The sequence below is a fragment of the Carassius gibelio genome, chromosome A14 (assembly GCF_023724105.1).
Source record: "Carassius gibelio isolate Cgi1373 ecotype wild population from Czech Republic chromosome A14, carGib1.2-hapl.c, whole genome shotgun sequence".
Classification (NCBI taxonomy): Eukaryota; Metazoa; Chordata; class Actinopteri; order Cypriniformes; family Cyprinidae; genus Carassius; species Carassius gibelio.
In genome coordinates, this window is record NC_068384.1 from 20,430,981 (window position 1) to 20,447,525 (window position 16,545).

Sequence of the window (16,545 nt, forward strand, 5' to 3'; positions counted from 1 at the left end):
AATTAAAAGGGTGAATGCGCTGAATGAGCTGATTTAAAACACACTGAGCAGGTGACAACAGTAAATAGCCTGGGGTGCTAAACACTTCCAGTAATAGACGTTGGCGGTGGCTAATAATTTCACGTAGCGCTGCTGATCATATCATGAAGATTCAGTGCCGTTAGTCGTTTCGCAGTGCAGTGGCCACTCAGGCGGACAGGACAAGCACATAACCCCTGTCACGCGGATGTCTTCGATGGGCTCTAGCCTGGCCTGACACTAATTGAATATCTAAAATTAGCGGTAGTCGTTGGGCTGGTGTCAGTGTTAAATTACTGTAATGCAGTGGGACAAAGCAGGGGTGGCTCGATAGGGTGACCTGCTACTCCTTCTACATATCCCAGCATTCTTTCAGAGGACATAACACCGAGTAAGCTACGAAGCTGAGTAGGCAAAAAGTGTGTGTGGCAAAAACATAAGGGGACCCTGGCAGCATATTTTAAAGAAAAGTGAAACATTGTGGACTCTTTATATGGAGGTTTTCAGCAGAAATAAACAATAAAAGGTTGAACACAGTCCAACAAGAATACACTGAATGCATTGAAATAAAAAAATAAAATAAATCAAAATGGCTAGTCACTAGTAAAGCTCCTAAGACTTGCATTTGATTATGTAGGCAACAAGCCATGAGTCAGTACTGAATACTCACTCTTTTGTGCTGGAGACCTTGTGGTTATGTACGGGAGAGATACACGGAGGAAGCAGCAGTGCGTCTTTGTCCATACGAAGCTTCTTGCCTCCACTCATCACGTCACAGTGCTCTGACTGCAGAGAGATGGAAGTTAATTTCCACCATCCAGAATTGAACGTTATTTAGCTTGGCAGGATGTAGGCCGAGTTGAAACATCTACATTTAGACTTTTTCTTTCCCAAACAATCATATTAAGGAAGACATACCCATGTCCATATTCCAGGATGACAATGCCAAGCTTCTCAAATTGTGAAAGAGTGATTCAGGGAGCATGAGAAATCATTTTTATTTATGAATTGAGTCCTGACCTTAACCCACTGACAGACAATGTTCTCTTTAAGCTTATGCAACGTAAGTAATGACTGTACAGAAGAAATAACATGCCACGTACAGGTAAAAAGCAAAAACAGGTTGGGAAAGCCATTTGAGTAAGTTCTAGTCAATTTGAAGTAATTGCAATAGAGTTGGTGCATGCGGTTAACAGGTTTCATAGAAAGAGAATGATGTACGCCAAATGAGTCGCTGTAGAAATCAAATACTTTTGGTACATACTAATGGTTGTGGGTGAAATAACTCAACGCCAGAGCCAACGCAAATGTAATGACATGTGAAATAAAACATCATTATGCTTTAATGAAGACTGGCTTGATTAAGTTGTGGAAAATGTGGATGGCGGGCTCAGAACGGTAACAAAACTCTGAGATTTTTACAGTCACACTCAGGTGTAGCAATGTGCAAACTCTATTATATTATATTATATTAATATATTATTACAAAGAATTTAACTGCTCTACGAGACTTTTTTAAAATGATTTTTAACAGAAATTCATGGTAAGTAAAAGCACTGTAAAAAAAAAATTCTCAGGTAATCTAAAATGAGTATCATTAGTTTCATTAAGGGTAAAATAAATTAGAAATAGCACATTCAAGTTAAAAGTTACACACTTTTTTGTGTGTGCGCTGTACAGGTCTGGTATAAAGAAGGTTTTCGCTCAGGTGGCCAAAATGGGGTTTGCCCAATAGAGAACATTTTTGCAAAGCAAGAAAGCACATTGACAGTCTTTAGGATGTGCTGGAGCCGACTTTACAGAATGGTTCAGCTCTCCTAATGTCAATACAGAATCTATGCAAAAAATGAATGCAACTCTTGATGGAAATATATGTTGTGATGTTGCATCATGTTGTCAAAACAATGCAACTATGACTGCACTATATAATCAAAGCTAAAGGTGGTCCAGTGAAATATTAGAGTGTTATTTTTGACAGCCAGTGCATATTGAGGTCTGATAATCCGGTTAAAGGTCTGGGCTGATGACTGAGGGTGTTTTCACATATAGTAAACTTTATACAAACCAAACCCAGTTCAGTTTAATGAAAAAAAGAAAGAAAAAAAAGGAGAGGGAACCAGCTGCAAGTGACCTCAGTGCTAAGTGTTTGATGTTCACATTGTAAGTGGACTTAAATAGAGGACTCCCCCAGACCTGAGACTTGAACCCACAACCTTCGGGCTACAAGTCCAATTCTCTAACCATTAGGCCACAACTGCCCCTGGTCTATGATTGAATTATGACATTGGATGCAATGTTGTACTACTGTAAATTATAAAAACAATAAAAAGGTTTGGTCGTTAAATACCTGGGTTGCCAATTAATTGTACGATTCATACACAGCAAGGGGTGATCCTTCAGTTATCAAGGTTGTATCCTTCAACAAGGCACTCCAGATAAATTGTTCCATGGACAAATGGATGTCATTAAAAGGACCTGCTAAATGACTACTTGCTTAAAATAATAATTACATGATTATTTTGCTATTGCAGTCCTTGATTTTATAATTATAGAGCATGAAATGAGAGTGAGAACAATGAACACTTGCCTTGTGTTTCCTCTTGGATTTACTAGGGTTCTTTTCTGCAGGGATGGAGGCAGGAGACTGTTGTCGTCTGTGCTTGACACTGACCTCCCGACACTCGGCCTTGGTTGTGGGAGGCTCCGGGGCATCTTGCCCTGGGATCCGTGACAGGAAGCTGAGTTCAATCTTAACCCAAAGGGACTTGATGTCCTCAAAGTCTCTAAGTGGGGACAAAAGTTCATTTTGTACAATGGGGATGGGAGAAAAGAGGGGCTCTTCAAGGAGATCCGAGGCACCTGGATCAGGAATAGAGGTGCTGCTTGTGCTGGTAAGGCTACTAACATTCAGGATATTGCTGTTGCAATCCTTGGATTTTAGGCTTAGGGTGTTGAGACCAGGACAGGGAAGCTGAACCTTGGTGAGCTCTTCAGGCTCCGAATGACACTCGGATGATGAAGACTCTGTCTCGATGAACTCCTTAGACTTGGGGATGATCTTGTTGGGTCCTCTGTGCTTCTTTTTATCCAGAACTGGTGTGATATTCGTTGGTGCAGTGTTTGTTGTGGTGGTCCGAGGTTCTTTTCGTGGAGCCGTCTTGACCGCAGGGCCCTTGCCTCTAGGTTTTGGCGGCTCTAAAGGTGGGGGCTCTTTCTCTTTCGGCGTAGAACTTGAGTTTCCTGGTCTTGGCCAGTTGTGCTCCTCACTACTGGAAGATCGCTCCACCTTTTTGGGCTGCTTCTTTCCAGTGCTTCTCCTCGGGGGAGCTAGCTCCACTGAGGCTGGTGATTTCACCTTGGTGCTTTTGCTGTCTGGAGCCTTCTGACCAGTCTTGGGTTTGGCTTTCTCTCGTATAGGACTGAGCAAAGTCCTCTCCTTGGGGTCTGCTGGTGCCAGTGTTGTGCTGGGCTTGCTCTTGCTGGAGCTCTGGTTCTCTGAGGATTGACTTTCATTGGGTTGAGAGCTGTTAAGCCCATGACTGTCTGACTGGGTGTTAATTAGTGCTTTATTGTGAGGATTAACTTTGTTTAGCCACTTATCTAGTTGCCACTTGTTTGTTGATGGTGGTTCAGGCTGGTGGAAAAAGACAAAACAAATTTATGGCATCACAGTTTTAGGAATATTGACTACACTGTCTCAACAAATTATTTCATCATCTGCACAATGGTTCCAGTCTTGAATGTATTACATGCATCAAGTGCATGGAGGTCTATACAATGTAAATGAATGCATGTGTAAAATAACACGGAAAACCAAATTTCTAATGATGCATATTGATACAGATTTCATCTGTCTTCGGTGTTGATTCATGAGAGGCCTGATGATTCTGTCATATGTCTTTCGCAGACCAACGAACTGGCACCATGATGGAAAGGCCATTAAGAGAGGAAGTCATAAAATTCCTGAATAACGAATGAAATGCTGCGAGTATTGTCCTGATGACTGCTCACAGCTCTCACTGCCGAGATGTTTTCATCAGCTATATTATCTCACGCCAATTGTTGCGTACCATTATGTTTCCAGACCCAAGTAAATCTTTCCCACGAACCCATAAACACTGTCTTGAATGCTCTGAATGATAGCAAATCATTTAGAAAAGGAAGCTGTGGAAATGAGTGGACATTAACCATTAAACTCACAGGGTAAGAAATTCAATTCAGTGCACTTTCTAATCAGACCTGATGGTACGTTTCGAGACAAAAAGCGATTTCACATTCAAAAGCCATTTTCTCCATCTGCCAGAGAGACATCTCTGGCAATACAAGCTACTAAATTTCCTATCGAAAGCACCAGCGAAGATGATGAATTAACAATTGAGCGTGTCGAAATTGACAGGCTCCCAATATTTTGCCACTGAGGCATCAAGGCTAGGCGCCGCCACTTGAAAGAGAAACATATTTCTATAGACCTGAGCGCTTGCAGTGCTAAGATACGGATTCCCATTGGCCATCCCTGGCAGAGAGCAAAGCTATGCACACAGAAAGGGCGATGGGAACCGGGAGATGTTTACTCTTGTGTAATGCTCTTAGGGAGCCCTGGGCAGACTACTGCGGGACAACTTTAAAGCTGCCAATTAATCCTTTGAGGAGATGCTTTCAAAAAACCCTACCTCTATCCCATGCTGAGAAAAACTTGGAGGGGGAATGCTGTCTAAGTCTCTCTTTGGCTTTAGCTTATGAAGAAAATGGACTTACTTTGCTTACTTACTAAGATTAATATCGGTTCTTTTGAAAAAAAAAATTAGGTATCTTATTTTATGTATCTTATTTTTAGATGTTATGGCATTATGCTAATGGAAATTAAACAACTCCTTCAAATTCCTATTTGAGTAATATTACAGTAATGTTTGTTTTTAGTTTAGTTTAATGGTTTTTTTTCAATCATTAAAGCAAAACAAATGTATTTACACTACGACTGCTAACAAAAATGACATTTACTACAGTATTTTTAGAAACGACAACAATAAATCATTTAAATAATATATAATGTATTTTCATATTACAGTAACAAATTTTTTTTTGCATTACACTAACAGCAACTGTGCTTAAGAGCAAATCTAAAAAATCACATTCAAAGCAAAATAGCACTGCAGAAAATACAGTTTTAAATCAGCTTCATAGAAAAGTAAAGATGGTATATCAACTGAGTGTGTCGTGACATAGGCCTTCCAATATTTTGCCACTGAGTTGTCAGACATACTGTTTTAAAGCAGCTCTGTACAAATTATACAGAAATCTTAAGGGGTTCATTAATTAGAATGGGTTGTCCTCATATTTTTTGCCCTATACTGCAGTTTATGGACTAAACTGAGATAAACCTGTTACAACAGCCATCAGCAAAAGGAATGAAAAGACGAGTCATGGATCAGTGTGAGGATGTGTTGAGTCATGGATCAGTGTGAGGATGTGTTGAGTCATGGATCAGTGTGAGGATGTGTTGTGACCGTCTGAGAGGAGTAAAGTGATCAGTACCTCTGGTGTGGCAGCACGGGACGCTCGGTTGCACTCACTGTCACTGGAACTGCTCTCGCTGTCCGAGTCGGATTCCGAGCTGCTCTCCGATTCACTGGAACTGCCCGAGGCGCCACTGGAGTGACCGGTCGGTTCACTGGTCCGCGGTGTGGTTCCAGGGAGGCTTTAGGCAAAAGAGCAGAGGAGACCATTTGTCAAATGATATGACACACTTCAAGACATTGCCATTGATGGCACAGATGTAGGTACAGGTTGTTTTATTAATGCACATTGGATTTTATTACACAGCAGGAGAAACTGGGCCAAAGCATTCATCAGCTGAACCTTTGACACGTTGTATAAGACGGAGCTGTAAGGCACAGTATCCAAAAATAACACTAAATTAAAAAAGGTAATTGTGACTTTACATCTGACAATTCTGAGTTATATCTAAACACTTTAAGTTTGTATCTCAAAGTTCTGATCTTTCCCCCCTCTAAAAAACAGCTGACATTTTTCAGTTTATATCTTGCAATTCTGTTTTTATTTTCACCAAAGAATTAAAAATTGCTTTTATTGAGTTTATCTCTCACAATTAATTTTTTTTAATTCCGTAGTGAAAACAAGTTCCTGTCATATATAACCTACTTAATACCATTCAAAATAATAAATTAATGCAAAAATTTGTATTCTATTATCATGCACTTGCCCTCATATTGTTTTCTTATTTTTTCTCCATACCAGCTATTACATTATAGTATAATATATATTGTGGTGTCTGATATTTTAATGTTAAATATTACTTCAATATAAAATATATTATGTGACCCTGGACCACAAAACCAGTCTTAAGTGTCAATTGAAACTGAGATTTATACATCATCTGAAAACTTAATAAATAAGCTTGCCATTGATGTATGGTTTATTAGGATCAGAAATTTTGGTGGCTGAGATAAAACTATTTGAAAATCTGGAATCTGAGGGTGCAAAAAAATGTAAATACTGAGAAAATGGCCTTTGAAGTTGTCCAAATGAATTCTTAGCAATGCATATTACTGATGAAATTACTTTTTAATATAATTATGTTATACCTTTAACCCATAAAAGTTTTGTTTTTGGCTATTGCTGAAGATATATCCAAGTTCTTCAGACAGGTTTTGTGGTCCAGGCTCAAAGACACACACACACACACATACACACACACACACACACACACACACACACATATATATATATAATTTTATATATATATTTATTTATTTTTACACTAACTGATGCTGCTCTGGACAACCAACTGACAAATAGAAAACTGAACCAGTTGATAATAAAATAAAATTACAGAGGAGCAGGGATAAAAAGATTTAAATAGAACGAAAATGAGAGCAAGGAAAGAAAGTGTTTGTTTAATTCTCCACCTACAGGGCTATTACTCGGCTTTGTCTCAGAGTTATCAGTCATGCTCAGCATCATTTATGAGTTCATAAAAGACCACAGTGCTCTATTCCAATAAGTACTTCACTTCCCAGGGTATCCTCAGATGTGGCCATCCAAGATTGTTCTACATGGAGTCAAACATGCCAGGAGGAGGCAAATTAAATTCCTTTGCAAAGGTCAGATAAGGCCACTTTATGTTGACACTTCATTAGAGATTATATTACAACAAGAAAAATATATATTTTTTAATCTAATGCAACACACACACACACAAAATACATATAGTTAAAATTTGAATTTTATATTTAATTAAACCTCTTAATCAAATACCACCTGCAAGAAACATGACACCGTTACAGAAATCTGTGAAATGTGCTGTTCTTTCAAAACACCAACCTCTGTGACCTTTGTCTATGCAAAAAGCACTGATCGGTGTGAAACACATACACACCGAGAGAGAAGAAAAGAAAAGAAAGAAAGCAGAAAGTCATTTTCTCTCCATCTTTTGGTCTTAATAACGTTGACCTTTGGTTAGCAGCTGTGGAGTCTCACAAGAGAAAGGCAAGTCTACCTGAAAAACCTGCTTCTTTCACCTTTTGTCACTGATGATATTGTTTACTTATTAACACAATTACTAAGTTCACCCTTTTTTATGTATGAAAAAAAAAGTAATATAATATAATATAATATAATATAATATAATATAAAACACTTTTATCTCAATCTAACTTCCATGAAGGGGATTAGTTCAGAATTACTGTAGACATATTTCATGAAAAGTAAACAAAGTTTACTAATCATCATTATTCATAATTAAAGATATATTCACCCCCCAAACAGACCGGACAGAGTAGCTTTGGGAATAGCTTTCTCCTTGTAAAGCAGCACACGTTGCATGAACGCAGGAAGCAGGAAGTGTTTCCCTGAAGGAGTTACAGCGGGGCCCTGGGCAAACTCAACTAGAACTGGCCCACTGGGACTGAAAGAACTGGGTACATTAAAACTGCAATGCTGAATTATAATTGTAATAAGGAACGATAACACATCTGCTTTCATAAGGGTTTATTTTTAGGTCTGAAAACTAGTAGTCTAAGAAAAATGCTTATGCCATGGTTTAAAAAAAGGGGGAGTGTAATATTACTCTACTTTTCAGTTAATCAACTATATAATTACTGTAGCTGCTTCACAAATACCATATTAACATTTTTGAGTCTTGAAACACTCAGGAACACACTATAAAGTGCACAGAACGCACTATAAACACACATATACACAAGTGCTTAAATATATTTCTCATATCCACTCACAAGTAAGGCTGTGTGAAAGCTGCCAAGGCTCTTACCGTATTTTTTCGGACTATAAGTCGCACCTGAGTATAAGTCGCATCAGTCCAAAAATACGTCATGACGAGGAAAAAAACATATAAGTCATTATTTAGAACCAAGAACCAAGACAAAAATAACATTACCGTCTACAGCCACGAGAGGACGCTCTATGTGATCAGTGTAGACTACAGGAGCACTGAACAGCATAGAGCGCCCTCTGGCCGCTGTAGACGGTAATGTTTTCTCTTGGTTCATTTCTCTCGGTTCATGTCAAATTAATTTTGATAAATAAGTCGCACCTGACTATAAGTCGCAGGACCAGCCAAACTATGAAAAAAAGTGCGACTTATAGTCCGGAAAATACTGTATTAGCACTCAGTAAGGGAAGAGTTTGCATTTAAATAATGTGTTGTCAATGCACGTTGCTGTTACAAACCCAAAAAGATCTCCAGGCATAAGCAAAACATCTTAAACAACTCCAATGAATAAATAACAATATTTAGAACAATTTACACTAATAAATATTCATGCTTCATAATGGAGCAATTTTCCAGGCTGGCGCCAAGGAGTAGGGAATATGAGACCAGCTGTACACACAAAAATAAACGCTAGCTAGACTTCTATAGTCGGTTACATGAAGCTAGTTGAACAAACTCTGAGTTTTAGAGAAGGTTGGAGCTTGCTGTCCATCGAATTTGGCCAATCCATTTCACACCAACCAAATAAACCGAACTCTGACTCGCCTAAAAGCTCTAGGCATCTAAAACATATTCAAAACACCCCATCCACGGCTCTTAGTAACAGAAAAACAAGCTGAAGCTGTGATCTCTCCCCTGAGATTATCACAGGTCACACTGACACAAAGGCTGATGCATCACTGGAAGCAACGGGGACCCCATCGACTAGTGTTTTTCTCTCTGTGTTTACCCTGATACCGTAATCTCAGATCAGTGTGACAGATAGTCACAGCCTGGTGGTCTGTCTGATGGGCCGAATCACAGATGGAGAGAGCTTACAATGGAAAGGGGATGGGGGCAAGAAAAAGCTGCGTCTGAGAGATGCCAGCTTGAAGGACTCATTTAGACCCAAGTTCTTCCCGAAATTCCACTAAACCAACTAGCCGATCGAATCAAAGCCCCCCTGAGCAAGTTTGCATTATTATTCTCTCCGTCTCCCGCCGTGTCTCAAATCCAAGAGCAGAACTGACTGTTTTTTCAACCTCTCCTTCAATGAAGTTTAAGAGTTAATTATAGATGAACAAATCCTATACAGTTGCTGGAGCAGGCAGAGACCTGGGCCGCTGCTCAGAAGCCCGCGTTTGATTTCATTCCCCTTAGATATAGAGCTGGGGCTGTTTCAGACATCTAGTCTGGACCGCAAACCTGTCAATACTGCCAGCCAGACGTCTTTCGGCGCAGGAGAATTTAATGAACTGTGAATTTACGATTGCCATCAATAAGTTACATTTGAAAAGTTCAAAAGAATTCAAGGATGCACGATCTGGGCATTAAACACGATTATGTGTTTGGGGGGGGTGGGGGTGGGGGGGGAGTTTGAAGCATGAAACGACGGGGAGAGAAGATGAGAAGAGACCTGAAGGAGGTTAATTTATAAGTCATCAACCCACCACCTCATAAAACGATCATCTGCGAGCAGCGCATGCATTATTTTTTATAAATCACCCTGAAGAATAACTCGCCACACATCTCAACAATGATGATCGTGACTTCCCTTTGCCCTTAAATCCATTACAAGCCTTATTTGATTCAGTCAATGGTCTGTTCACATGAGGAATGGATTATAGATCCGGTTTCAAAACAAGACTATGATTTCGGAATCATTACGAGATCGGTTCTCTTCATTTCACAATAGAGACACACCGAGCTTGATGGTTGGTTTCCCAAGCTCAGATCGGGTCTGGTCCTTGATTAAAATGTTTCAACTGTCTGTGAATGTTCAAAACAAGACCATAATTCCATTTGACTCACTCACACTGACTTTATTTGAAAACACATCACAGATGTCAAATGCATTTCCATACCATAATCTAAAGCAGTACTTTTCATCTGGCGGGTTCCAGGTATGTTCGGATTAGGTCAGGGAAATACAAGAGTAAATGCACATAATCATGTAATAGTGTGTCATTATGATCACAGCAAAATAAACTGGCTTATCAATATTTAAAGCAAACCACGTGCGAAATGCGGAAACCAACATCAACCATTTTGGCCTATTTCATGATCATAATTTTGTATATTTTTAGGTCTATGAGATTTGTTTTAAGGTTAATATACTCTATATTTAATATTAATGACTTTGTGTTACTTTTATACAATTTTGTTTCTGTGTTGGGTCACCACTTAATATTTGGAAACCAAAGCCAAACCACTGATGTGAAGATGGTCAGTTGCTCTTGAATCACCTGCACTGTAACCCACTATCATTTAAGAAAAAAAATTAAGAAAATTGTAACATATAAGAAAAAACATTTAAGAAAAGAAAACGGACGAACCCCATCACTGTCTCTAAGGATGTTTTTGACTTTGTTTTGTCAATGCAGCCATGTGGTCCAGTCATTAAGTTTCTACATTCTCAGAAAAAAAAAGGTACAAAAGCTGTCACAGGGGCAGTATCTTTTCAAAAGGTACACTTTTATACCTTTTAGGTACCAATATGTACACTTTAGATACAAATATGTATCTTTAAGGTAACAATATGGACTGTTTAGGTACAAAAGTGTGCCTTTTGAAAAGATACTGCCCCTGTGACAGCTTTTGTACCTTTTTTTCTGAAAGTGTATTTGGTTTGAATGGTCCTACTCCATTTAAGTAGGACACACTTACCGAAGTGTCTGAGTTGGCGACGTTTACATGCTATTTTCATGCTGGGCTATTAACAGAAGCATGCGGAATACAAGAGACTTGACCAGTAACAACTGTATGTCAAAACCTGAAAATCCCGCTAAATGCCAATGAAATCACCTTGCAACCATCAACAAAACATGTTAGCAAGCACACTAGCAAGTTTTCCCAGGGAACACATGTTAGGAGAAATTTTTTAGCCTGAATGCAATGTAAGTCGCTTTGGATAAAAGCGTTTGGTAAATGCATAAATGTAAATGTAAATATAATGTAAGTTTTCACAATGTTTTGCACTTAATTAATCCGGTTTAAGATGCCAATAAAAGAAAAGGCAGCACTATGATATTTCGAAGTACTCTTTTTTCATATTTTCTTGTAGCTTTGATTGTTTCATGTACAATGAGCAATATTCCATAGCTAACCGAAATGTTTTTCCCATTTAATATTTATGTATTTCGGCAGATGCTTTTCTCCAAAGCATGCACGGAACACATTTGATCGGGAATCAAACCCAGGACCTTGGCGTTGCCGGCGGTGCTCTACAGATTGAGCTACAGGAATATTACCCGAAAGTTCATGATTTTGAAACGCTCCATATGTGGCTTTCTTTAAGTCTCACAGAAAAGTCCCAAAGGCTCCAGATGGAGATATTTCTCACATAATTATTCTCTGCTTGTGCTAAGTTGTGTTTTTTTCCAGTAAGAGCAGGACCACGGCCATTGCAAAGGGTGGTGTGTAAATCCCAGGCCTCTTTTTGCCCGTCTTAAAGCATTCTGAGACGGCTGAAAGAACATATCCCACGCCTTAGAAAGCATTTCCTATGTTACAATGCCAAATGAGATGAATCGAAGCTAACAAGCTAAATCAAAGGAAAGCTAAATGTCAAAGTTAATAGTAGATTTACTGTACAAGGATATATTACACATACATATGCAGTTATGAGGTGGCTGTTCAGTTCAAGGATTAACAACTACCAGAAAACAGGATGAACTTTTGACCATTTTGGTTGTAAAAGCAGGAATTTATGAAGCAATTGTAACTATTTGAGGTAACTGACTAAAATGATTAAATTTGGTATTGACACTTGGTCCACTTTTCCAAAATGACAGCATTTTGCTTCAAAATAACAACCTATAGCTGGTCCTATATGAGTATATGTGCATGTACAATCTAATTAATGGCCAATTTAGTAGCTAATGAGCAACATTTAAGATGGATGATTTTATAAGACATTATGAAGTGGAGTCAGCTGATATTCACACAATTAGATCCACGTCACTGGAGCTTGATTTGATTTCGTATGTTGCCTCTGAGAGACAAAATGTCATTGTTGAAACAGTAAACAAGTTATTAATACATGGAGGGATTTCTGAGCAAGCTTTGCCCCATCTAGATACTCCAAACACTAATTCTCAACTGTGAGTACAATTACCTAAGAGAAATGGAGAAATGATTGAGGTGGGGAGTGAAAGATGGAGGAAGAATAGAGATGCAGGATGTTAATAGATTACAGCTGAATGAAAAGGCATAAATGAATTAAGATGCAAACAAAGCAGCAGGCATTAAGAACTGCTTGACTATGATTAATATGTGAAGGGCTCACACTATTGAGAAAAGAAACTCTGGCCAAGAGAGATTAAAGGAGCCATTAAGAAAAAAGGTGTAATGATATTCCTCTAATTACACAAATCAGTTTTCGGAAACAGAGCTGTTTCCCTCGATGATGCATTTGTACGGCTGAACACGTGTTCATGTAAACACACAGTTTCATGAGTAAAAAACACATATAACGTTACAAATACTTCAATTACTCTTTCTGAGAAGCATGTATAATTGATTAAATATCTGAGCGGTTTTGAGTGGTCGATTCTGAAACTAATTAGCTCTAATAAACTGAATAATAGATAGACAAGAAACTAAATTGCTAAAACAATATTAACTTATTCTACTCAAAATTCACAAAGAAGAACTGTATTTGAAATATGAGAAATATGAGATACTTTAGTCATTTCCGAACTCTGCTGACAGACTGTCAGCAGAGTTCGGAAATGACACACTTGTGTTAATTGGCTAGGTATACAGATTTAATTGGTAAACAGTCAATGCTACTTATATCTAATTTGCCAAATACTATCTGGCCGATGTATTCCCTTAATTGTTAAAGTTGTATTTTCGCATACCTTTGAAATGTTTGCTTACTACAGAAATGCTATAATTGTATACTATGTCAATTGCAATTAAAAGACCTCAGTACATCAGTACAGTGTACTGCTGAATGTCACAAGGATACCATGAATAAAACTTAAATATACTTTTTTTAAAAGTTACATTTCTATCGAAACTTGTGATTCAAGTATTTAAATATACTTAAAATGACACATTTGTCATAATGAATGACATATTTGTCATGATGCATTTCATAGTCATTATTAACATTATTATTCGAACCCTGCAAAATAAATTCACTTCAAAGCATGAAAAAATATTCAAACATAATGATTTAAATGTACTTTAAAGGAAATAAACAAACTTTCTGTGTGACATTAATAAAAAAAAGTGCACTTTAAGTGTACATAAGTGTAAGAAGCAGTCATGAAAGTGCATTTAAGTGGTGTTTAATTTTATAAATATATTATCTGCATGTACATTGCACATTCAACACAATTAAACAATTTTTTTCACAGGGGTTAATATAACACTATTCACATTATTATGTCTTTAACCACTGTAAATTTTAAAATAAAACATATAAAATGCTATTTGTCAGGTGTAACTGCTAAGCATTAATCTACAGTAACTGTTTTATTAAGTATAAGTCATTATGAGGTTTATAATGCCTTATATAAACACACTTTGGATGATGTTTAAATGTTAAAATAAAACAGACTATGTCCACTATGAATACCATTGCCTTTGGTTGCTTGGCAGAGTACTGCGGTACTGAGTGTCTTTCTATGTTTATGTGGTTTGCAGTGTTGTTTAGGTGTGATCTAGTGTGTTCTCTCTCCAGGCACCAAAGTGCCCTGTTACCCTGCACTATTTCAGCTGGAAACAAATGCTGAGCCACCCACAAGCTGCCAACACACACAAACACACACACAGTTGCACTTCTCAGCTGGGACCAGCAGAGCCGTAAATGCTGACACGCTCATTCTAAGTGCTTCTGGAAATCTAATGAAGCAGCAATTTGCACATTGTTGCTCATGGGCTCTCTATATGGAGCCTTATAAAAAGACCTCTGGCACAGAGGTAGAGATATATCCTCTCTCATACATCCTCTCAATGCTAATGTTAGTGCTCCGCTGGCTTTTATATACCATGAGAGGCTAATTGAAGCTTCACCTCACTCTACAAACAATGATCCGCCATGCCGTACGAAAAAGTGAACTGATTACATCGTCAGCCCTCCAATGAAAATAACTAATTCGACACTGTTTGCGATTATACACAAAGACCAGCTCTGAGAAAATTAGCATTGGTGACATTCACACATTGTTTTGGTTTGATTTCATGGCATGATGCTGGTAACCATAGAAAATAAGTTTGACTTGTCTTTCACTTCATTGTAGGCCCTTACAATTAAAGTACGCTAGGCCAGGATGTACACATTAAAACATAGTGTTTCAAAATTATATGATCACAAGACTAAAACTTTATATTTGTTGTGACCGTACGATAGATCGGCTTAATGACCTGGGAAGTTATATCCAATCATAACCATGTACTGTCGGTAAACCCATAACCTTTGTATGTAACATGATGCCAGTAAGGGAGTGTGTAAATGGAGCAAACTCCACTTACAGGAAATAGATCTGTAACATTTAACGAGAAGTACATCCATCCATTTTCAAAAAGCACGATTTAGACAAATTACACCTTACCTTATAAACTGCTTTTTACTAAGTGCTTCACACTTCTGCAACTAAATTATCTTGAAAGCACGATCTGTTCTATGCAAGAGTTGTAACCTCATAAGAAAATAAAAAAGCAAACAGTAATTAGATTTCTAAATGAAACTTTAATTGTCACTTTTGCAACAGTTATTTGTGATTGTGACTTTACATTGTAATTACAATTTAACAACTTGTAAACTGCAAATCTGAAAACTTTACATTTGGCAATTGTGACATTGTTTTCCGGGAATTGCAACTTAATTTCTTACAATTTAAACTTCATTTCACTGTGAATTCACCTTTATTTCCTTCAAAAAGTCACTTTCCAAAACCTTCAAAAACTGCCGAGACCATCACCAACTTTTCTTCTCTGCATCTGTCCTCTGCTGTAGCTTACTTCTAATCTAGCTGTCAAATAACCTGTATATTACGGATATTGTTGACTCCTTCATAATAATTTTTTTGTCCTTTTTTGTTAGTCGCTTGGATAAAACTGTCTGCTAAATAGATAATGGTAAATGCTAATTTCTCATATTGCAACTGTTGCTCACAATTTCGATTTCGAATTACAATTTTTGAATAATCACAACTATATACTATAAAATCGGCGTCTGATTTATTCTTGTAATTGCAAATTCGTTTTCCACAATCATAACTTTGTTTTTCACAATTCTGACATTTTCCAGTATTTCTCGCAATTTCGCAATTTTATTTCTCATAATTATTTATACATCTAATTGTATCTAATTTTAATCACAAGCACATGTTAGTCACAAATCACAGTGTAACTTTCTAGTTTTAAACAATTACCGTGTTGTATCTTATTGTTTAGCCTACATGGGTAATCAGAGTTATGCTACAAAAGATGTCAAAAGAGCTTAACTTGCACTTGAAAACATATTGTTCCTTTAACAAGCCACTTCTGGATATAAATATAAATGTAAACAGACAGGTAATAGAAGTGCAAATTGCAGTACATCCTCCATTAAAACCATCACACACTTCAAATAACTGTTTCAACCAGGTACATCTATAAGAAGAGTTTCTGAACAGGACTGTGTCTCAAGGAATGGAGAATCATTGCACAACACCTCCATGTAAATCACCCCTTCATTTGTCTGATATATCTCCCACCATCATCAATACCACTGTCTGTGGCTGCTAATTGCTGTTGCTCTCGAGCAATTGGTTTGTTTCTGGCATGTGGTCATGGACGCCGACTTTCCAAATTTCCCCAAACGCGCTCATTTCATGTCTTTGAGACAACGCATCATGTGAGTCAAAACCAGACAGGAGGACATTAATGTGTCTTCCACTTGGAGATGAAAACACTTTCGACATGGGGGGAAAAAGATAAAAAGTGGGATCAGTTAATGAAAAATTCAGTCAGTGAAACTTGATGGGTGTAGGCTTGGAAAGGAGTGTGTTTTGACAGTGGAGGGAGAAACGTAAATTGGAGGGTAGAGTGGATCCACACTGAAAAACACATCAATAAATGAGTTG

At 37.8% G+C, this 16,545-nt stretch overlaps 1 protein-coding gene across 2 annotated transcripts in view; it reads right to left on the reverse strand.

Moving 5' to 3' along the window:
* LOC128026834 (AF4/FMR2 family member 2) overlaps positions 1 to 16,545 on the reverse strand; it is a 188,778-nt gene that overhangs the window by 20,114 nt on the left and 152,119 nt on the right. For both annotated transcript variants that reach the window (XM_052614069.1, XM_052614068.1), the window contains exons 10-12: positions 5,551 to 5,713; positions 2,602 to 3,652; positions 689 to 800 (exon numbers count right to left, since the gene is read on the reverse strand). In XM_052614069.1, coding sequence (XP_052470029.1) covers positions 689 to 800; positions 2,602 to 3,652; positions 5,551 to 5,713 — 1,326 coding nt within the window. The remainder of the gene's footprint in view (positions 1 to 688; positions 801 to 2,601; positions 3,653 to 5,550; positions 5,714 to 16,545) is intronic.